Raw genomic sequence first — 24,960 nt, 5'->3', positions numbered from 1 at the left:
CACTACTATTACTGAGTTTTATAATGAATATGTCCTACATTTTGGCATCTGAATCAATTCAGCACAGTTCCAATGAAACAGTGATCTTTAAAGGGATAGTTAACCCAAAAATGACTCACCCTCAAGCCATCCTAAGTGTATATGACTATCTTCTTTCAGACAAAAACTGGACAAAAACATATAATTGGTGTGAATGGGTGGAATTCAAAATTTGGAAGCCCAAATTAGCGCATCCATCCATCATAAAAAATAATCCATATGGCTCCAGGGGGTTAATAAAGGTCTTCTGAAGCGAAGCGATGCGTTTGTGTAAGAAAAAAATACATATTTAAAACTTTGTTAGCTATAATAACTAGCTTCCAGCAGACGACCGTACACATACTACGCGCCACAAGAGTAACCCCTGACGCAATATATGACGCAGGATGTAAGAGTGTCGTAAGCTGTGCAACAAACTCAAGCTCTTCTTCTCTTATATCGAAATTCTCTGACGTTTCTCTTTAAAATTTCTTGTTTTAGACTTCTAATTCGTGACCGGTGTTTTGTTTTGCTCAATCCTCTGCGCTTCCACGTTCGTCATTGCGTCATACGTCAGGTCAGGGGTTAGCCTTGCCGGAAGCTAGTTATTATAGCATTTATTTTTTTTACGTTTTAAATATGGATATTATACTTACAAAAACCTATCGCTTCTCATCAGAAGGCCTTTATTAACACCCCGGAGCCGTATGGATTACTTTTTATGATGGATGGATGCATTTTTTAGGGCTTCAAAATCTCGTCCCCCATTCACTCCCATTATGAAGCTTGGAAGAGCCAGGATATTTTAAAATATAACTCCGATTGTGTTCGTCTAAAAGAATAATGTCATATACACCTTGGATGGCTTGAGGTTGAGTAAACCATGGGCTAATTTTCATTTTTGGGTGAACTATCCCTTTAAGGGTGCTTTCACACTAGCACTTTTGGTGCTCACTCGGGTTCGATTGACGTCAGAGTTCGGTTGGTTTGGATGATGTGAACGCTGTTTTCTCCTTCTCCTGCATCGTCATCACCAAGAGACAGGGTTAAACAGCTGCTGCCTTGATGATGCAAACGCGCCATCGTTTGGACCCAAATAATGGAGGAGGGAGCAATCAAACTCGGGTCCGAACCAGGCAATCGGACCAAGTGTGAAAGCACCCTAACAGCAAATATATGAACGTTTCTTGGGATGTATTTCTCTAAATGAGGTGTGCTGTGTATTCCTCACTCTGCTTTCTTGCGTTTGTGATAGGATCGTCTCCAGGGGTTTCTCCAGGTCCTGCGCTTGGCCAAGGCCAGGTCGGGCAGGAAAGCTGCTAAAGAGCCCTCGATCTGGTCAGGCTTCCCGCACAGAGCATGCTCAGTGGAGCAGTAGTATGAACATTCACCGTAGAAACAGATGTTATTGGCTGCAGGGATGATAGAGCGTGATAAAAAAACAGACAGACAGTTCGATATATTTATAATGATGATTTTAAAGTCAACATTAAATCCAAATACATGTTCCTGGCATTATTAAGCCCAATTTCCAGAAATTAAATGATAAAAACGAAAAATATATATTTAGCTCAGTATTGCTGTTTATTTACTCTGTATTGGTATATTGTTTCATATAGATAAAAATGAGTAATTATCATGCATCCTCCTTAAACATGTGTCTAGATTACTATGAATTTTATGAAAATGTAATGTGCTGTTTGGTTCCTCTAACTGAAAGGAAAACTCACATGCAGGTTAAGGGCAAATAAATATTGAGATCAAACAGTTGTTGTTGAATATTTGGTTTCACTTGGAAAACTATCACATTATTGTATTGGAAGTAAATAGCATTTCACATTGACTTTAAATTATGATTTTTGTTTTAAAATTCTGTGGCAGCATCAAATAATTAGTTAATTAAAAACCATTGTCATGACGTTAATATACACGACAGTTTGCGGAAAGATTTTGTTTTGTAAAAGAACTTAAGGAATTAATACTTTTCTTCAACAATGATGCATTTAATGACAGTAAAGACATTTATAATGTTACAAAAGATTTCTATTTCAAATGAATGCTGCTCTTTTAAACTTTGTATTCATCAAAGAATGTTGAAAAAATGTGTCACATTTACCACAAAAATATCAAGCGGAAAAACTGTTTCAAACATTGATAATAAGAAATGTTTCTTGAGCATCAAATCAGCAAATAAGAATGATTTGTGAAGGATCATGTGACACTGAAGACTGGAGTAATGATGCTGAAAAATACAGCTTTGCTATTTTTAAATAGAAAACAGTTATTTTTTAATTGTAATAAATAATAGGCTTATTTCACAATAAAGGTAGTGTACATATTTTAATTGCAGCCTATCAAGGGGATTATTTGGCATAAATCTGAAGGTGGTGTCAAATGAGTTCTCACTTGACAATTAATTGACCAACAGCGCCATCTACTGGTTACCTACAGTAGTAGAAAATCGCAGAATCCTCTGATTAGATAATAAAGATAAGCACAAAAGAGATCAGAAAGATCAGAAAAAGCATAGTTTGAATTGGTGATAAGAAATGATCTTGCCTCAGTAAGGGCTATTTGGGCCAAAACTATTGATTTTGATAAGTCCCCTTTAGTCAGTAAATTGATAATAAGTGACGAGAGAGTGACTGCTGGATGTTGAGTACCTGGTGAAATGAAAAAGGTTCTCCACAGTTTTTTGTCACGGGTCACATCTCTGATCTCTTTGGTCATATTCACCAGTCGCCCAGTCACCGGCGGCACTCGGCGGAAATCCAGGATCCTGATCATCAATCAAATGAGACATAAGTTCGTTTTTACATGGATACCACATACGGATCGAAGCCCAATAAAAAATGTTGCAGCTTATGTACAGATTTGCTCAAATAAATAAAAACACTCATTCATAGAGAATTGTGGGAAGAAACTATGGGAGGTAAAATTGGTAATAACTTTCACCAGTAGAGGGCGCTCAAAGTACACTACATAAAATACACTTCACAGATTGTGAATAATAAATCACTAGCCTGTCAAGGGATGAAACATTCGTTTCCTATCAAAACCCTTTTACTTACTGTATATTTCATATTTCATACTGTATCTTTTGACGGAACTGACCTTGCACGAAGCTGAATTTATTACTGAATGTAACATAAATGTGTTGGCTTTCTTCCTGGTTATTTGTGAGCGTGGTCTGCTCATCCATGTTTTAAAACATGTTCACCCTGCGTGCAAGTGTAGACTCTCTGCTGACAGGGCAACTTGGAAAAAAAACCCACCCTGAAAACAACTAATGGACGAGGGCCGAAGGGATAAAAGCACTTGAAGCTACTAATTGCCCAGTCATGCTGACAGAGATGACAGAGAGAGTTTGTGTGCGGGAGCGCTTTCACTGTCCGATGCATAACTCAGTGGGAACTGTGGGGCAAATGAAAAGTTGTCCTTTCAAACCTCTCTTCTCCCTCAATCCCGTCTTCCTCCCCAAAGCCACGCTACAATAAGCGTTTCCCATCAGCTAAAATCCGATAATTAATGGTACGTTGTCAGATTTAGCCGTGGTGGGCTTTGCGAGGGCAGAGAGGCCCACTGGGTGATGGCGCTTTAAAATAGAAATAACAACCTGCACTTTTGTCTAACCCAGATGAACTTTATTTAGAAAAGCTGGTGTTTTTTTCATGTTCTTGGTTTGCGCTTTCTACCCACACACATGCCTGTGTGTTCTGACTAGATTTTACTCCCGGCCAGATGTGCAGAAGCGAGGCGGACCAGGCCGGTCTGGGCCTGCTGAATGATTATATTGTGCCCAAGACTCATGCTGGGTTCAGTCTGACTCACGCTCGCACTGCCGGAGAGGAGGATCCAGTGCCGGCTAGAGAACAGAACAGGACAAGACAACACGCCGATCATGTGAGGGACCTTCAGATGTGTATGGTTGGGCCTCCTCTCCCGAGAAACTACAAGTAGACATTATACTCCAAAAATCATCTTCTTGATGGATATTTGTTTTCTAGCTAAAATAAGCATTCTTAAACATATTCAAACTAAATAATACTGGTAAATATGTGAGAAGTAAAATTGTGTAAGATAAGACTAAATATAAATATAATTACTAACATCTATACTAACACCTAACATCTTATTCTGTTCTTAATTTTTATTTCTTATCTTATTTGAGCAAAAATACAGTAAAACAATAATACTGAGAAATATTATTACAATTTAAAATAACTGTTTTCTGTGTTATATGATATACCGATATAATATATTTTAAAATGTATTCTTTATATTATTAAAATGTATTCCTCTGATGGAAAAGCTTAATTTTCATACATATATATATATATATATGTGACCCTGGATCACAAAACCAGTAACATTGGCACGGCAATAGCCAACAATACATTGTATGGGTCAAAATGGTCGATTTTTCTTTTATGCCAAAAATCATTAGGATATTAAGTAAAGATCATGTTCCATGAAGATATTAAGTACATTTCCTACCGTAAATATATAAAACATTTATTTTTGTGAGTGAATGCAGCACAATCGCGAACATAAATGGACAACTTTAAAGGCGATTTTCTCAATGTTTCGATTTTTTTGCACCCTGAGATTCCAGATTTTCTAATAGTTGTGTCTCGACCAAATATTGTCCTATCCTAACAAATACATACATCAATGGAAAGCTTATTTATTCAGCTTTTAGATGATGTATAGATCTCAATTGCAAAAAATTTGACTGGTTTTGTGGTCCAGGGTCACATTTATTAGTGCTGTATATTTATACACACAGACACTATAATATAATATATATGCACATATTTTGTATAAACAAAAATTTTAATCGATTGATCGATTTAACAGCACTAATAAATATAGCATTCAGCATTCATTAGAAAGTTCAAAAGTAACATTATAAATCTATTTACTGTCACTTTTGATCAAATTCAGAATCAGAATGTGTGTTTTATTCTGCAGGTGTGCAAAACCACACAAGGAATTTGGTCTGGTTTCCAGAAGCTCTAGATACTTACTTACATACAAATATACACAAGAGAATAGAGAGAAAGAATTAAATAAGTAGAATTAAATCCAAACTTAAAGTAATATACATAAAAAAAAAGTGAGCTATATGAAAAAAAAAAAAAAAACTATATGGAGTTGATGGAATGTACTTAAAAGTTCACATTAAGTATTCCATATACTTAATATACTGTATAAAATAATGTATTTACATGCACACCTGGTTTGCATAAACATCATAAGGATATTGTTCTAAAAAAACAGCTAGACAGTAGTGGGAGTGTATTTCTGAATCCTTGCTTAAAGTATTTCTTTCTTTAAAAATAATTCATATTGGCCCCAAACTTTTGAACTGTATATTATATTATATTATATTATATTATATTATATTATATTATATTATATTATTTTATATTATATTATATTATATTATAATATATTATATTATATTATATTATATTATATTATATTATATTATATTATATTATATTATATTATATTATATTATATTAGATTAGATTAGACTTTTTTTCTCAAATGTTTTTTATCCATTGAGTCTCCTCTTCGACAGGGCCGGACAATGTTTCCGGATGTTCACACCCATCACAATGATGAGGAGAAAACGAGATGAGAATGGAAATGAACTATAATGGGAATAAATCCCAGAGTCTCAGATCACAATCGAGGAAAATCTGACTCACATAGCAAACAACCAATAAACTCGGCTGCAATGAGCTGACAATGACAGATGTACACGGGTTGTTGCGGCTGACACAAATTAAAGCCTCTCAATCACTAACTGACATTCATCAGAAGGGTAATCACCAATAAGCAGACATTGTTGGATGGAGCTCGATCGGTGATCAGATACTGACGGATGTGTTTGCGTTCATTCGGAGTGAGTCATTATATTCTCTCTGCATTTGGTGTTTATAAGTGTTAAACTGCAGGTTTCAAACTGCTTACTGCCCCGAGATATGCTCACATGCTGTACTTTCACACATACATACAAACACAAGTTCAAACGTGCTGAAAACATGCAGGACACCACAAGCGTTATACATCCACACGCACACAAAACATTCTTGTGCAAACAAACGCGGCCCCACAGGTTCATATACACAAGCAGGCAAACATACTTATAAGTAGCATGTGGTGCATGTATCCATACACATATATTCAGAGGAAGACAAACATCCCACACACTCTATTCATGCCAGAGGCTGACATTTATGGCGCTTTACCTGTCTAGATGATATGCTGCGATCTCGGCATTGTGCCTCTCGAAATCGGAGAAGTAGAAGAAGTCTGGGGGTGTCTCCTGCTCCCGTGTCTGCCTGCAAGGCAAAGGTTAATCTGCTGTGAGCCCCTTTCATCAACAAAGCCATAATCACAGCCCTAGCCCTTGAAACTAAAGCCACCCTGTCAAGAAAACTCCATTATTTCTGGATTGATGTCTGGAAGGAAATGTCTTTTCTTAACATATTTTTGAAAAAATACCTTATTTTAATTATTACTAAAATAATTGACAGAGACAATAACTTTCATTTTCATGCTAATACCTTAAAGCTTGTATATTAAAGATCACAAAATTGCTTGAAGAACAGTTTTCCTTCCTGTTTTGACACAATAACAATATGCTTAAAACGGAGAAGTTTTTCCTTTTGAGTTTTCCGCGTACAGACGACACCATTGTCAAAACGATTCCCATTCACACGGATCCACGAAAACGACTAAAACGCTCTATTCAGCTGCCGGTTTCAAACGTTTGCGTTGTCGTGTAAACGAACGGCCAAAACGCATACAAAGTTTTACGGTTTTAGTTGAAAACGGTGTCGTGTAAACATCCCCTTATTTCCTCTGGAAAGAGTATGTTTGAATGGGACATTTCAAATGGCTTGTCCTTCTTTTTTTAAATAGTAATCAAAGGGCCATGATCTGCTATTGTTAGAATTTGCAGGACGTTTTAGGGGGAGGGATATTTTTGTCTAAGAGAGCATTTCATTGGACAGAAATCTGTGTAGTGCAGGATGAGTCATCAATCATTTCCCAGTCAGTTTTCCCATTAATGTTATATTTCTAAAGGCTAATTTTGTTAGCGTTTAGGAGTACACTACCATACTGATGGCTCTTAAGCTAACTGACATGGACTTAAAGCCACAGAACTTCCATTTTGATTTCATTGAAACATCCAAAATTATGATATTGTACATGAGCAGTTAATAACAGGCCAAACAATATGAAAACAATATCATTTAATCAATACTTGTAGGTCATTGGAGGACATATCAAGTTCCAGGCAAACATTTCTCCACAGACAAGAGCCAGAGAAACTATTTTTAACCTGGGCCGACTTCATACGGTCCCGCTGAAATGTTTTCAGCAGACTCCATTTCAAACATACTTGAGATTTCTCTCTCTGCTCTTCCCTTCTCTCTCTCTCTCTGAATGCTGTCCGAATGTCAGAACAATTAAATCCAGCTGGGTTTCTCGCCTTTCGTAACAGCCTTAATCATGTAAGGACGGTTCAAAACAATGACTTCTCTGGGAACTGAATCTTGTCACATCCCAACATCTTTGTGGCAAACCGAAGGCAAGGTAGCTGGCGGGAGGAGTGCCAGCTCTGTAATGGAAACAGATCCTTATCTTGGCGAAATCAGGCATTCAGTATCGTCCTCAGCTGGCGGCAGTCGTTCAAGGCGCAGCTGTGAGACTGACACGCTCACCGATCGTTAAATAACACAGCATGGGACCTGCCAAACGAGAGTCTCCAACTTCACATTCTTCTGCAGTTCGCTCCTCAGAGCCCCGGATAATATCGCTCCACTCGCCAACTGTGAACCTCTTTTCAGGCATGAAGAGAATTAAAATGGATTTGTGTTTCTGCCGGAAGAAACAGGCCTACTTCTGCAACAAACCCAGAAGTGTCCTGGTGATGAACCCATTGGACGCTTGCCCTCAGACGCTCAGATGTTTAATTGGCAGAGAAGTGTGTATGTGTTTTTTTTTTTTTGTGTGTGTGTGGAAAGTAAACACCCCTAAAGGACTTTTCACTCTCACAATATTTTTTTCTTCATTTGTCCACGACAGTCTATTTACGATTAAAAACATATTAAATATTTATTTATACACATGAAATTGTGTAACAAAATTGACTAGAAATGATGCACAATATAAATCTCAATAAAATATCTCATAGGAGATGTTTATTCACACACAAGCTCTTCGCCAACACCACTGTCTATTTGAAATACTGGGTCATTTAAAAAAAATTCATTTTAAGATTTAAAAAAATAGACTACTGTACAAAAGTTCGATTTTTTCAAAGAAATGAACACTATTATTCAGCATAATGCATTAAACTGATTAAAAGTGAAAGACAATTATAATGTTGCAAAAGATTTCTACTTCAATTAAAAGCTGTTCTTTTGAACTTAATATTCAGCAAAGAATCCTAAAAATACTGTATCATGGTTTCAGCACAACTCTTTTCAGAATTGATAATAATATTCAGAAATGTTTCTCGAGCACCAAATCAGCATATTAGTATGATTTCTGAAGGATCATGTGACACTAAAGACAGAAATGATTTGCATCACAGAAATAAATTACATTTTAAAATATCAAAATAGAAAACACATTTTAAATTATTATATTACACAAATTTACTATATTTTTGATCAAATAAATTTCAATCTTACCGACCCCAAACTTGTGAACGATAGTGTATCTCTATACATTTATACAACATTTTTAAAGAACCAAAAAACAAACAAAGAAAAAAAAAAACACACCTTCCAAAGCACAAAGCTGTTTTAATAAAAATCATAATTGGACATAAAAGTCTCTGAAGGAAACACCTGTTCACTTGTGTGACAGACAGTGTACCACAATTCCACTTGCTTTAGCTCATAATTTCAGTACTCCGGGAACCGCATCAGGCTTGTTTTCACAGTTATTATGATAGCTCACTGTCTAATGCACTGTAAAGTAATATTAAGTCTCTAAGCACTTATTGAGCACCACTGTGCCCAAGGACTTGACCCAGCCGAGGCCTCCGCTGCGGTGACAGCACTTAGCATCTGCACACATCTGCCTCTATTCTGTATATGCTATTCATCAAATAGGATTCCATCAAGGTAAAATTTGTGATTAACATCAGCTCCATAACACAAATGGTCCCAAAAGGAAAAAAATAAATAATAATAATAATACACAGGCTTTTTAAAAGCTCATAGACCGCAGCTGATGGCAAAACCCTCTGAGGAGTGTTCTGTGGGTGGAGAACTCGAAACTCCCTCCACTCACGCTGGCACTCCAGACAACCTTGTTAAGCTGGAGCTTGAGAGCTCTCATTTATTCCCGTAAAACCCCAGAGAGACATGAGGAAAACAACATTCGACTGGCTGCTGGACCAGAAAATTATAACAAAAGTAACCAGACACAGGCCAGCCTGTCAAAGGGTCAAAACAATCCCTCCGAAGAATTCTGTAACGCTTAGTTTCCTACATTCGACATTAACTACACCTCGGAGAGAGGAAAAAAAAAAAACCTCTTTAAAGACAACATATAGAAATGTAAAGACAGCTACATAAAAATAAAAAAAAATAGAGAACATAGCATTTAGAGTAACAACAGTTTCTAATGGATTTCATTAAATTAACAAACCAACAAAGACAAGTTTATGAGGTGCTGAATATAAAAACAAAAGGAAAAACAGGTGCAATCTGTGTGCGTGGGGGGTTGTTGGGATATAGATTGAAAGCTCAGCTCAAGGTGATTTTTTTCCTACATTTTCTTCAAATGCGCGATCGGTGGATGTGGTTCACCATAAAAGACGCCATGGGAATGGTGGCCACTCTTAAAGTAGCCTACACTTAAATGAGCCTCAAGATGGGCCGCCCTCTGGGATCTTAAAACCAACTCAGCTGAGAGCAGAATGTCTCTAGTGATCAAAATACGCTGAGAGAGCGCTCTCCATGACCCTGCACTTCAAGGTAAACACTCTGTTTACTCCTGCCAAGCCAATAGATTATTGATTCATGCAAACAGGCTAACAAAGACACTAGTATAAACGCTAGTCGTCGACTTATATAATGGCAATATAAACGGCAATATTGGAATAATACTATTATATTTTTATGTTATGGCCAATAACCATAAATGGCTGATACTGACATTTAATACTATTTTGTGTAAATAAATTGCAAATAAAACAATAAAAAGAAATGAATGCTACAAGTGAACTTAGGCATCACAACATTATAATGTATAATATTAACAATGGATATTCATTTTGAACATTTAATTAGCTCGCAATTACATATCCAGTGTCTGCCTATATTTAAGATTTTAAAAAACTCAAACACTGGCTATTAGCGATACTGTACTTACATATTGTGCATCTCTAATTATTATTATTCATTCAACTAATTCAGGGGTCGGCAACCCGCGGCTCTAGAGCCGCATGCGGCTCTTAAGCGCCGCCCTAGTGGCTCCCTGGAGCTTTTTCAAAAATATGAAAATGGAAAAAATATTTTTTGTTTTAATATAATTTCTGTAGGAGGAAAAACATGACAAACATTCTTAAAACCCTTTCGAACGTACGATCACATCGGTGTGATTAGTGCATGACGTGATCAACTGCTAAATTCAAATGTGCTTTCGCGCATTGGCTGGCGCTGAGCCAGAGACAGGCGCGTTCAGAGCTGTCATATATCACAACTTCTCAGTGTTTTCAACCACATAATGTTTATTTTAGGTTTCAAACATATAAGTACTAAAAAAAAAATACATTTAGAGTTTGTAAAATACACACTGATGTCAAAGGAAGAGGCAATAATAATCCTTTCCATTATAATTAGACACGTTTTATTCATATCAGATAACATACACATTGTGTAAGTAACTTTAAAGTTTACTCTATTCTCCTCCCAGTTCACCAGCCACTTACTTTTATGTATTTCGGGAGAAGAGGATGAATTCACGTGTTGTAAATCCAACAGATCCGATTCTCTGAACTGCGTCTGCGGCACAAACGGCGCCCATCGCGCATACAGCTCAACTAACGCGATCGTTATAAAGGTGTTTAAACAACAAAACACTTCCACTTGCATATATTTGACAATCGGAATATCAGATATTTCATGCCATATCTAACAAATGTGTGAATATTTTGAATAAAAGGAAAAATGACATAAAAGCAGATCATCATTCATTCAGCGATGTTGTTGCTGCAGTGTGTCACGTGACACGCAATGACGCGTCACCATGGAAACCATAAAGCGACACATTCTAAATAACGGTCGCCTTGAAAAACTCACGCTGGGGGGTCAGTCAGAATATTTTAAACTAACGTGTGAAAGGGTTAAAGTTTTTCAACATTGTAAAAATGTGTATAATAAATATTTAATTTCAACATTTCTGTCAACAAACATTTAATCATGAATGCTCATTATGTATTTGTAGCCCACTTATCATTTTGATACTAGGGGGCTAATAAAGCTAATATAGACACTTACAGCATGTGTTGCCTTCATTATAAGGCTTATATAAGGCTTTTAAATTTTTGCGGCTCCAGACAGATTTTTTTATTTTTTTATTTGGTCCAATATGGCTCTTTCAACATTTTGGGTTGCCGACCCCTGAACTAATTAGTAGTTCATTAACTCAATTGTTGGCTGTTTGAGGATGCCAAGCAAGCAACTACAGGGTGGGCCATTTATATGGATACAGTACACCGTAATAACATGGGAATGGTTGGTGATATTAAAGTCCTGTTTGTGGCACATTAGTATATGTGATGGTCACCACCCATCTTGAGGAGTTTGCCCCCTCACATATACTAATGTGCCACAAACAGGACTTTAATATCACCAACCATTCCCATGTTATTATGGTGTATCCATATAAATGGCCCACCCTGTATATTGAAATAAAGAACATGACATTTTGAGTAATATAGAATTTATAGTCATTGTACAACAGTTTCTAATGGATTTCATTCAATTAACATCCCAGGTTTTGGAGCTGACACTAAACAGATGCTAGGAACTTTTGTTAATTAGTCCAAACCCGGCATGAAATAGCCAAATATCAGCCGATCAATCGCCCTGGCTGAGATATAGGCCTATATCAGTCTCGCACTGTACACATAAGGTTTCAAGGCCATGGCTACATGTAAAAGCTGGCATTGCAAACAATAAAACAGTAGCAGATTAGAAAATTCCTGATGGACAAAGTGCAAAAGGTACAGACAACCACCAAAAAAATGTATAATAAAACCCTGATCTATTAAGAAAACACACAGGAGCAAACAAATGAATCAAACAGGACACAGTATCTAGGACACTATATTCTGCCAAATCCCTTAGTTGGCTTTACACTGGACAAACACGAAAAAAGCTCACACAGTAGCCATGAAAGCAAATTCATCTCACAAAGCCTGATGGCTGCAGCACTTGTAAAAGCTTATCCCAGCATTCTTAGGAGGTGTGTTGGTCAGACTGCGATTGCGAATGAAGAAAAAACAATGTTCAAGCAGACACTTCTGGAGCCTTAAAGGGACAGTTCACCCAAAAATAAAAAAATGATTACCGGTAGTCATTATTTACTGATCCTTGCATCTTTTCAAACCTGAATGACTTGAACACAAAATGAGTTATCAAGCAGTATTGGCCAAGCTGCTCTTTTTCATACAATACCAGCCACTGTCCCCATTCACTTTCATTATATACAAAGGAACAGCTTGGACATTCTTCAAAATATATATTTTTTTTGTTCCACAGAAGAAAAAAGTCTGACAGGTTTGGAGCGACATGAGGGAGTAAATGATGACAGAATTATCATTTCTAGGTGAACTTTCACTTAAAAGAAAAACTGTTGGTGCAAGTACTAAATTTGGTCACTTCCCAAGCTGTTTTCCACCAGAGCCACTCAGTGACTTTTTGACTGTGAATGATGATCAAACGGAGCATTGTTTAAACTGCAGAAGCATGCAGAAACGACCTTTGGAGCGAATGTCATGGCGTTGGGAGCAAATATTAGAGAAGGAGGCACCAGGACGGGAATAAAGCTACATTCTGGCTTGTTTGTGATAACAGGTAACAGGTAATGTCAAGAGGCGGCTCACATTACAAACTTCAGCAGTCGCTGTTTCTCACAGCACTGCATAATAACATTAGAGTTAAAAAAAAACACAGAAAAGTGCAGAAATGCTGCTATATATTTAGCCAGGCCTCTTTTCTACCGTTTTCTACTTGTTCTGCACCAGTGACATGCATCATTGTTTTAAGGAACTTGTCAAAGCAAACAGCGGCGTAATTTTTCTTTGTTTGAAAATGTAAGTGGTTGATGCTTTTCCATCTCTTAAGGGCGACCTCTCCTGAGTTAAGGCCAAACCATTCCTCCTATCTGGCTTAGAAGTGCTACTGGCAGGTCAGTGGGGATGTCTGGTATTTAGTATTGCATCTGACAGTGGCGGTCGAGTTGTTGATGAGCATGAGAGAAGAGACTGACGTCGACCTTGAGCCTGCTTTATGTGAGGGGATATTCAGACCTGCTGTAAAAATTCCACAGAGAAATGCTTTTCTCTCTGTCTCTGGATGCGGCTTTTTTTATTTTAAAGCTCTGACAGGTTTATTGAGTTACATTTCTAAATTTGCTTACGCACAAGGCCAGCATATACTTTTTGGAATATAGGCTTTATGAATTTAATGTGCTTAATTGTGAGCGTCAAAGGGCCAGTTCACAAGTTTTGTCATCATTTACTCACCTACATGTCACTCCCACACGTATTTTTGTTGTTTGGTGTTTTGGCATTAATGAGATTGCAAAAATAATGGATGAGGTTTCAGCGAGTGTTTGTGAAAGCAGTCATTATTTTTCCAAATCTATCCATCAACGCCAGTAGGATTAGGCAAAATTCAAAATGAAATGATGATCTGGCTCCCTGAATGTGAATTTGAATTCAATTACCACAACCCACAAGAAGCACAATGAATGGAAATTTGAATTGGAATGAAAAGAAGAGAAATTTACAGAACAATAATTCAAAGAAATTCAACACAGGTGATGCCTTCTGGGAAATGCTGTGTTCTTCCATCCTGGTCTGCAAAAACTAATAGATTAATCTATTTACCATTATCTCTGTCCACTATAAACATTCAAACATCAAGGCTTTTTAAAGTTAGCATAAAAAAAAAACAACAAAAAAAAACTGCTACACTTGAATATATCTGTTTTTCTGTTCTAAAAATACAATTAATTTTATTTCTTCATCCTCACATTCAAATGGGCTTTCAAAAATATGATTTGAACTGGTATTTAAAAAGTTCTGAATGGTGCAGTACTCTGCCCCCTCTGTCTTCCATTGCCTGGACAAACAGTCTCGTATTGCATTATGTTTTGCCCCCCATAATGAAAAGACATATCATTGTAAAATCTACTGTAGAGTGACAACAGATATTTATATGCATGTTATGCAAGTGATCTGATGTTGTTAAATTCTCACTGTTTAAATCAATTTCTTCTTACTTTTTGGCCATATCAGCACCAAATTGCAGATTTGCTCAATTTAGGTCTCTTTTCACATTCCTTGAGTTTTGAGCTCCATATTTTTACTATATCATAATATATGAGCCAAAAAAAGCATGCAGTATCAAATATGATATAACATAAAATGTGATATGCGATAACTCGTTAAATAATGCGATATTCGATAATGCTTTAAGTGTGTAGAATAAATTTCAATTATATTTAAATATTTAAAAACTGAAAACAATAGAACCAACATACATGTTTCACATTCTTCTTTTTGTGAGAAGAAAGAATCCTTATAAATTCTGAAAGTTAACAGCAGTGTTTTACTGTAGCATTACGTAAAAAATTTCATTTTAACATCTGTGTAAACCAGGTATGGATGAATTAAATACATACTGATTCTTATTAAAGGGACACTCTACTTTTTTTGGAAATAGGTTCATTTTACAACTCCCCCAGAGTTAAACAGTTGAGTTTTACCGTTTTCGAATCCATTCAGTCGATCTCCGGGTCTGGCGTAATGATATGACGCAGCGCCTGAAAATAGGTCTAATAGGTTAGACAAACTTAGTCCCGGTCACGTTGGAAGTTTCCGAGCTGGGGACTATTTTCAGGCACTGCGTCATATCATTACGCCTGCTGGACTCATGGTACGGCAGCAAAGTTTCTTGATTATTACGCAGGAATGAGAGTATAGTTCCTAGCCATATCTTTTCATTTTCCGTCGGTCTTAGTACACGATGTAACTACAGAAGAGTCAAGTTTTAAATAGGAAAAATATTGAAACTCTTTGGTCATTTTTTTGAGAGAGATGCTAATGGTCTTGTCCGATTCAATGATCTATGCTAAGCTATGCTAAAAGTGGTACCGCCAGACCCGGAGATCGGCTGAATGGATTCGAAAACTGGGGGAGTTGTAAAATGAGCCTATTTCCAAAAAAAGTGGAGTATCCCTTTAAAGCTACAAAAGTTGTTTAGTCAGGAGCAGTGAGTGATTTTCTCTTAGTCTTTTGTTGTTTGATTAACATTAAGCACACATACAGTATGGAAACAGGTTTATTAGGCTGCTCTCACTTTAAGAGCTACACGTGTCCTTTCTCAACTGTTTAGTCCACTTAAGACATAACTGACTGTGTTTACATGAATACTCACCAAGACAGGCATTTTGACATAACTGTGTGTGAATTTGGCCATATAAGCTGTGGAAGAGAACTGAACTCGGGATCATGCACTCTCTGAGAGGCGGCTTTCTGTGCGTGTGAGTACTTCGCATGTTGCATTTAATAACATTAAGCATATTACACGTATGCGACAGTCATGAGTCCAGTCTACTCTCTGCTGTCTGTGGCGACCTTTTTTTTTTAAATCCTGCAGTTATTGCAAGCCGTTTTGATATGCAAATCATAATGTACATTTGATTATTTCGATATATCATGCAGCCCTACATGAAATACACATGCAAACTTTTTAAAGATATTTTGTCTAACAGTTCGATTTCAAAAATGAGATTTTTCTGACTAATATTATTATATTTCTCAGGCTTTACAGGGTTAATCTTAGCCTGACGTCATCATACTCCGATTCTAGTCAGAATATGAGTCTGATACTGCTCCATCGGGCTGTGATTAAGGGGTGTGTTTCAACTGAACCAGGAAGGAAAATGCCTCTGCACTCAATTGGATAGACCTACAACCAATCAGAGCAACGGAGTAAGTGACGTATGTTCTTCATTCATCTTTCTGATCGACAAATGCCTTGATCGCGGTTCTCTGTTCCTCTTTTCAAATTAATGCGTTGTCGATATCTTCTATAACAGATGCGATGGCGGAATCTACACATGATGTTTCATAAACAAAGTTCGGGAGGAGCACGTTCAAATAATCAATCCAATCAACTTGTCATCAAACAATTACCATGTCTAGTCCCTATCAGCATGAGAGGAGGCATATATTTATTCACTCTGTACACTCACCTAACATTCCTTGACAGTTTTCAGCATCCCTCCACTCACTCTTGGCCTGTTCTTCCACAGCCTGAAATACGGGGGGGTACTTTGGGTTCGGGCCGAATACCAAGCTCGGAGCCCTTTCCTCGGAAAGTACGCCAAATACGCATTTATTCTATCTGACTTATTTGTAAGTGTGAAATCTCAATTCTCCAGCGGCAGTCATCTTTGTTGTAAACAAATTCAACCCAAGCGCTCTTTGGTGACGTGGATGATTACGTTACTGTTGATCATCTGTCCATCATCGTATAAAGCCCGCCCTGACAATTTGATTGGTCCGAACAGCTTTGGTTCGGGCATAATAGCTCCACAACGGATAAAATGTTGTGGGCGGGGCTAAGTTCGGCTGGCATCCAGGCTAGGTTAATCTAGGATCTAGAATCAAACTTTTAAGAGTGAAAAAATATATATCACCTTTAATATCAAGTGTAATGTTTGCATTTCACCTCTCTCTCTTTTCTCACACTTTCACAGATGTGCTCAAGGGTAGCCTATGATATGAAGCTCTGAGAGCCAGCTGTTTTCTTTAAATCCAGTACAAGTGTGAAAAATGGCTTGACGTGAATACAAGACTACAACTCGCAAGACAAAAACAAACAAAAAAAAACCTCAGGAACAGGCTGCTTTTTGTACAGAGCAAAAAAATTTGCTATGAGAAACTTGGCTAGGCTGAAAATAATGAAAGATCCTTTGCACATGTATTGTGTTTCTGAGATAAGCATTGAGTGCTCTCACAATCACTGAACATGAGACTTCTGAGATGACAATGGACTAATAGAACCTGACTGCAAAGAAAACCCAGGCACTCACAGGAAACAGTACACACACACAAACACACACAAATGGAGAGAGTCAGAGAGGAAGAGCTAGGGGTTAATGAAGAGAGAGAGAAAGAGAGAAAAAAAAGAGAGCACACACTGAGCTGAAAGACAGGCAGGCTTAAATAAGTGAGACCACAGCATCAGCCTCTCATGCGCATCATCCCTGTAATGGCATCGTGTAAATATTCCAGCCAGATCAACAAGCCATAAAGAGGAATCCATCATCTGCACATAATCTCTGACAGATTTACTGGCCTGGGCTGACAGGGCTCCCTGTATGATGGCACGTCTGGGATAACACCCCCCACATGTGCACACACACACACACACACACACACACACACACACACACACACACACACACACACACACACACACACACACAAGCCACAGAACACATCTCCCGCCTGACAAGTGGTTAAGGTCAGGTTAAAGTGTGCAGTGTGTGGATGGTGTGCTTTCAGTCTTGTGGTTTGATCTGGGCTCTCCAATGTTGAAGGGGCTGCTGTCACACATCTCAAAGTGGAGGAATGGCAGAGGTGGGAATCGCCTGGGTTTGGGCAACAATACGATACATTTAGTGATTAGATATGTTTTGAGACGCAAAAAGTTTTCGGATGCATTGTGGTATATATTTCATTTGACTTTCATATGACAATTTCATGGGTCACTATAAATAATCAAAGAAAACCTAAATGCAGATAAAATAAAATAGAATAGTAAAAATAGAAAGTAAAAATGTTGCCAGAATGCTTATCATCATAATCATAATCATCATCATCATCATCATTCACTATAGCCAAGAATTAAATCCATGTTTAAAAAAATTATAAAAAAACAACAAAACAAATAATATAATAACACAAAACAAACAAACAAACAAAAATAAAAGAGAACCTAGATACAAGTTAAAATATAATAAAATTATGTCAGGATTATTATTATTATTATTATTATTTACTATAACCGAGGATTGTTAACATAAAAATTATATACATAAAATAAAACAAGATAAATTAGATACAAATTAAAGAAAAAAGATAAGTACATATATTAATTATATTTATAAAATAAGGACTTATATAATTATATATTATATAATATGTATATATAATATATATAAAAAAAATATATATATAATTATTACTTAATATAACCAAAAACTAAATGCACGTTAAAATATAAAATAATATAAACAATAAACGGACCGTAATGTATCATTATAATTAATGATAATGCATTACTACAGTTACATTTTTTTTTTTTATGTCTTTTTTTTTTTTTTTTTTTATATTATATATTTATATTATCATAAGGCTCTGTGGAAATATTGCAGCAATACACATAGACCCTCACTGGATAACAAACTCTCTGAAATCACTGAAAGTCTAACTGGAGGTCTCCCAGAACTCCCAGAATGTTCTCATCTTACTCGTATTTTACAAGTTAATTAAAGTCTTTGATTTAAAAATGGGCTTAAAAATACGATTTCCTATTTCACCCACTGCCTAGTATCATCCTTGAGAGACAGCGTACTGAAACTCCATGATCCACACAGGCCTAACATCCAGAGACAAATAGCTCCTATCTCTGCCCTGCAGGTCTGCTCGTCTCCTCTCTCATTGGCTGGCCGACCTCACTGAATCAAAACTCTCACTCCTTTATTCATTTATTTTGGTCATTCAAACATAAACGTGTATCGTTTAAGACGAGGTCTATGGGGCGTTCAGCCATGAATGCTGTACCTAGGTGCCTCTGATGTGAAATAGAGCTTTGTATCCATGATCAAGGCTGTGACCCTGTCAGTCTCTATTACCAAGCTTTATCACTTTCTGCTGGTCGTAAAAAACCCCAGGGTGGGTTAATGATGAAATGGTGAAATGGGACACATGATTTGTAATGACCTAAAATCAAACGTGACACTGAATGTTAACCAAGAATAACAGTCATAAACTAGGTTACAAAAAGAGATTCAAATCGATGAATCACACTGCCAATACATCTGTCAAAATGACCAATAAAGTTTAAACATCAAACATTCGCCTGTCAGTTGTTACTTATTTTAAGACTTTTTGTTAAATTAAAATATATTGTAAAACATGCAGTGATGTGATACGTCTCGGTAAGGTATGTAACCCTCGTTCCTTGAAGGAGGGAACGGAGACGTAGTCGACGCGTCGACTGATTGGGATCACTCTTAGGGAGCCTGTCATCTTCGAGTATTGTTAAAACGAGCGTGCGTGAATTGCATCACACGCTCCGCCCCGCAGCACGGGTATAAATACGGAAGTGGATGCACGCACTCGTTGTTTTTTGCTGAGGAGCTGAGCGGAGCCCGGAGTCAGCGGTGGTCCAGCAATAGTGGCGACAGGACTACATCTCCTTTACCTCCTTCAGGGAACGAGGGTTACATACGTAACCGAGACGTTCCCTTTCAGTCGCTCACGTTCAACGTAGTTGACAAGTCGACTGATTGGGATCCCTATTAAAACGCCACTAGTGCTGCCACCTTCCAGTGCCTAGAAAAAAGGCTCCTGATCCCCCCAAGTTACTGCCACTGGTAAAGCATTAACCTTTCGTTGGAAGGAATACGTTGCGGAGGCCACATCCTGACCGAAGGGAGGTAACATGTGGGGAATAACACATATGAACTGGGCGATTTACCGGGCAGCACAACATATGGAATGTCACTGAGGTGGCTCCAGCCTATAACAGGGGGAGACGCAACCAATCAGTGACGGCAGAGCAGGCTCTGCCAAGGGAAGACACGGGCATGCCGCAGGGAGCCGTACCGTGGAAGAATACACATATGGGCCGTAGGGACCACAACATATGGACCCGGCCCAGCACAGGTTCCACCAGTGCATCCGAGAGTTAGGCCTTGGAAATATGCGCCTTGGAAATATACACCAAGATGATGGCAACCACTTATCCAGTGGGCCAACCTCAGCTTGGAAACAGGCTTCCCTTCTGCTGGTCTCCGTAACAGACGAGCTGGTCTGAGGTCCTGAGGCTTTGCATTCTGTCCTGTTATAACCGCAAGGAGCAGAGAAAAGCCAGGGCTGGGTCTGCCTCGTCTGGGGCAGCGCTTGAACTGAAAGAGTGAAGCACTCACTTCTACACCCTCTAACCAACCGTCAACAAACACAAACACAAAATTTGATGCTGTTAGGGTTAGCCTAGAAGCTTGCGATCTGCACGACAGACTGCTCCACTGGAGGGATAGCCTCATATCCCTTTGCAGCTCCCTCCCTTGACGGAAACTGAGGGGGGAGGAACTACTTAGCCGGTTTCTGGCAGAGAAAGGTGCTGTCTACGACATAGTAAGCTCCTCATGCACTTCAGGGAAGTCCTCCTCATGCACTTCACGCCATGGCATGCTACCAACCTGCACTCGCTGTAGAAACACCCGCACTGGGAGAGTCTTCCAGAAGAACACAGACACACTCGCTCGTTGTATAGAAAACACTCTTCAGAGACATCGATACACAGATCGGCTCCGAAGCGAAAGACAACTAGTGTGTGCATCCACTTCCATATTTATACCCACGTTGCGGGGCGGAGCGTGTGATGCAATTCACGCACGCCAATGTGCATTGGCTCGTTTTAACAATACTTGAAGATGACAGGCTCCCTAAGCTTGATCCCAATCAGTCGACACGTCGAACAGTACGAGCTACTGTTTTCAACTGTATTGTTTAATTGGTTAAATTATAAAACAGAGGGCATATGCTCTGCAAGGAACCAAGTTCATGCTAAATTTTATATTAATTATGGGCAGGGCCAGAAATGAACTTTTCCATTTAGGGGCAATATTGTCCACTGGAATTGATTTTCAGGGGCAATTTTTATGATCACCTTATTAAATGTATCTGTTGTATTTTATGTCAAATGCGTAAATTTAACTAATTACTTAGACTGTTATCAATACAATTTTATCAACATCATCAAAAATCAGAACAGTGCAAAGGTGGAACAGAATCTGCATCTAACATGGCATGTTTATTTACATGACAATTGCATGCAAATAGCCTACATGAAGTATATAATTATAAACATAAAAAAACAGGAATTAATTACAGGGCAGAACTGCATTATGACAAATCATTATTGTTTGTGATATTGTAATAATGATTTTTAATGTTGATTAATACATAAATTGGCTCTTCCTTGTAGGCTACACAGACAAAACAAGTTAAAAACTATTTATGAATCAGTTTATTGCTTTTTATGCATTAGAAAATTAAGACTTTACATTGGTTGTCTTAGTTCGAAAACCGGTTTGTTCTTCGTACTACTGAGAATAAATACAGAAAGCAAACACATTCCCCATCACTGAAGCAGTCCATGACTTCAGTCTAGCATGAGTTATGCACTCTCGCAAAAACTTCCATTATAATCTTTGTCTACATTGCTAAACGATTCTCTTTTACATTGTATCTGCACTTCATTGTTTATGATGAGAGAATCCGCAAGAGAGCATAATTCAGTGAGCGTGAGCACTAAACAAAACTCTTTATCACTGGTCTAAACTAAACGACTCTGATTGGATCATTACATTCATACACTCAACAGAAATGCATGTGATTGGTTCGCAAAAGTCATAATAGATTTAAATTAATTCTGTAGGGACTAGGGCTTTGTATTGGCAAGAATCTGGCGATACAATACGTATCACGTTACAGAGGTACAATACGATATATTGCGATACTGTAAGACAGTAATAATTTTTTTTTTTTTTTATAAAGAACATACCACCATATGCATTAAACCTGAGCAAAAACAAAATCAAAAACTGTGGGATCTGCATTTGCATTTATATCACTAATCACCGCGCCAGAACCGGAATAATTGTATCATCTTGTGAGCTGGATTTGCTAATGCTAATGCTAGCGATTCACCCATGTTTGCATCTCCCCTTCACAGTTTGCATTCTCAGATAACACTGCCATCTGGCGGTCGGGTTTAAACCTAACACAAAGCCACTGAAACGAATCTTGGATTTAAAGTAACAAATATCGATACAGTGTTTTTGAGAATCGATACAGTATCGCCAAATATAATATCGCAATATTCCAGTGTATCAATATTTTCTTACACCCCTAATAGGGACATTTTAGGGACATTTTGGGGACAAACTTGGCATTTTTGCCCCAAGCCCCTGTCATTTCCGACTCTACTTATGGGCCATGTCAAGTTTGTGCAATACTGGAGTTCCAAACACCTCCATGTACAGTAACTGGAATTGACTGCTCCATCTCAGCCACTGCTTTCCAGCAGCAAGAAAGCATCTGCCATTATCATTTATAATTACAACTGACCCATGGGATCAGTGAGTATTTCTCATTGATTTCTGGTGCTCAGCCATGCTTTTCTAGGCAAACATGTCCTTTTCATTGCTTATAAAAACAGAACAAAGCCCTGACGAGGTCAATGTTAAATGCATCATCTGAGATTTTGCCGAGATTTTGCTGAAAACAAGTAGGCTATAATTGAGGTTATTGTGATTCCCATCAAACAAAGATCTCAATAAAAATTTTGTTTTTGTTTTCTCCTTAACATTTTTCAAGGCACTTTATCGATTGACTTCAGTATCTGGTGCAACCTCCATGCTCTTTATTGTCTTTTGTTTTGATAGTAGTGGCATCCATTACAGGCTTTCACAGCTCGATCTAGACCTAAGTTTCACTAAACAGGTTTGCAGGCTACATAAAATCAAAATTTTTAGTTTTTATGGCTTTTAGATTTTAGCTTTGAGGTCATCTATATTCTAGTGTACTCCTAAAATTTGTCAAAACATAGATGCCCCCATCCACGCAAATCCCACTTATTTTTATTATCTTTATTGAAACTGTATAGAATGACAATCATAGAAGCATGCTCAACCTCAAGATTGGATGGCTGTAATACTGTACATATAGAAAAAAAACAAGAAAAACAAAACAAAACAAATAAAAAAATAAATACAAATGAGCAGCAAGTAGCAAATCATCTTTCATGGTTGTGACATAACTTAATCTTATCGACTCCATGTTCTTCTTTCAAAAGGAACAACAACACAGAACCGAAAACGAGTGATTACATTCTGTATCTAAAATGTCAAGTGAAAAAGCTTTATAAAACAGAAATGTAAGGATCAGACAATACAACACCTTTTTAAAAAGCCCATTAATCACTGTTGCCTCTAAAACAATCGTAAGTGTCAGCATGCTCATGGTACACTGCAAAGCTCTGAAAGGAAAGTGGTGTCTTAAGATGTATGACTTACAGTACAGAAGAGAAAACAAGCAAATTGCTTTGCCTATACAGCAATTAGCACTAATTAGTCAGGCTGAGTCCTCCATTTTGGATTTGGCTCTCAGTGCACGTAGCACACCTTAATTGTCTCTCCTCAGACTAAAGCCTGCAGCTGAGAACACAAAGGCAATTCTTCAACCACAGGAAAACAATGCTAATGCTAACCCTGGGAACAGCAGAATAACTGCTCAGGGGATGACCAACTCTTGACTTTACAAGGGGACGTTTGCTTTATTGTTAAATACAAGCTACCACATTAGCCATTGTCTTACAGTGGAAAAGCCTTTTTACTGAGGCGAATATCGGTCCGCAGCATTAGGTGTTATCTTCTGACTGGAAAACAACACAGAGTTTGCTGCAACGCAGTCAAAAGCAAAACAGCAGGATATGACAGAGCTCTTGGGAGAAGGCTTTACATAATTTATATCCTATATTCCCATATTACTCTCTTAAGGGGCATTACCAGGAATGTCTAGCATTCCAACAGCCTAATGGTCATAAGCTGCTGTGAGTGTGTTGTGTGTATGTGTGCATTTAAAGGTCGATTATTTACAGCACAGGATGAGTCAACTAGACATTTTACAATAACTAGACCCACATGGAATCTGTGCCTGCAGAAAGCTCCGGAAATTAGTACACAATCTCAACATTGTGTTTATTTATTTAACATTATGGCTATTTTGATTATGTTTTCAGCTACTCTTAGCTCTGTTTAACGCAGTAACAGAATTCCGACTGGAATTCCTGTGGAACCCAATAACTTTTTTTTGTCTCTTCAGTCTTCTGTACAAGACATCTGTCAAGTCTAGAAAACAAAACAAAATAAAACCAGCAAATTATCTTAAAGTGCACCTATTATGCAATTTTAAAGATTCCTATTTTTATTTCTGAGGTCTCCTACCCTGGTAATCCAGAGTTCTCGCGAGAGCACAAGTTGAATTTGCTCAGCGAGTTACTCTGGTGTCGAATAATGATGCTCATTAAATATGCCCCTCAATCTGAGCTGCACCAATCACATCGGGTTATCTGATATAGGCGGGCCAGAGCCGAGCTAAACGGGCACGGTCAAGTTCAAAACGGTGCGCAACGTTTTGCTACGGTTTCCGGGTTGAACGTCATGTTTCCTGGAAACGGCGTGTACCGGTGTGCAACGGGGTTTGAGATACGTTTTCTCTTGTTTGGTGGGTGTGTCAGAACTGCAGTCCAATCAGCAGCAACATGTATATAAAGCACGCGGTATTAAAGTGAACTCGCACAATGG

General features: G+C 37.8%; 1 protein-coding gene across 1 annotated transcript in view; it reads right to left on the bottom strand.

Annotated features, from left to right (window-relative positions):
• The window catches only part of fam20cb (FAM20C golgi associated secretory pathway kinase b), a 52,698-nt gene that overhangs the window by 5,659 nt on the left and 22,079 nt on the right, over positions 1-24,960 (bottom strand). Inside the window, exons 4-6 of the mRNA XM_084434788.1 lie at positions 6,282-6,374; positions 2,682-2,797; positions 1,250-1,430 (exon numbers count right to left, since the gene is read on the bottom strand). Coding sequence (XP_084290914.1) covers positions 1,250-1,430; positions 2,682-2,797; positions 6,282-6,374 — 390 coding nt within the window. The remainder of the gene's footprint in view (positions 1-1,249; positions 1,431-2,681; positions 2,798-6,281; positions 6,375-24,960) is intronic.

The sequence above is a fragment of the Rutilus rutilus genome, assembly GCF_951802725.1.
Source record: "Rutilus rutilus genome assembly, chromosome: 16".
NCBI classification, from domain to species: Eukaryota; Metazoa; Chordata; class Actinopteri; order Cypriniformes; family Leuciscidae; genus Rutilus; species Rutilus rutilus.
The sequence above is the reverse complement of the archived record's forward strand: the minus strand, read 5'-3'. Positions and strand labels throughout refer to the sequence as shown.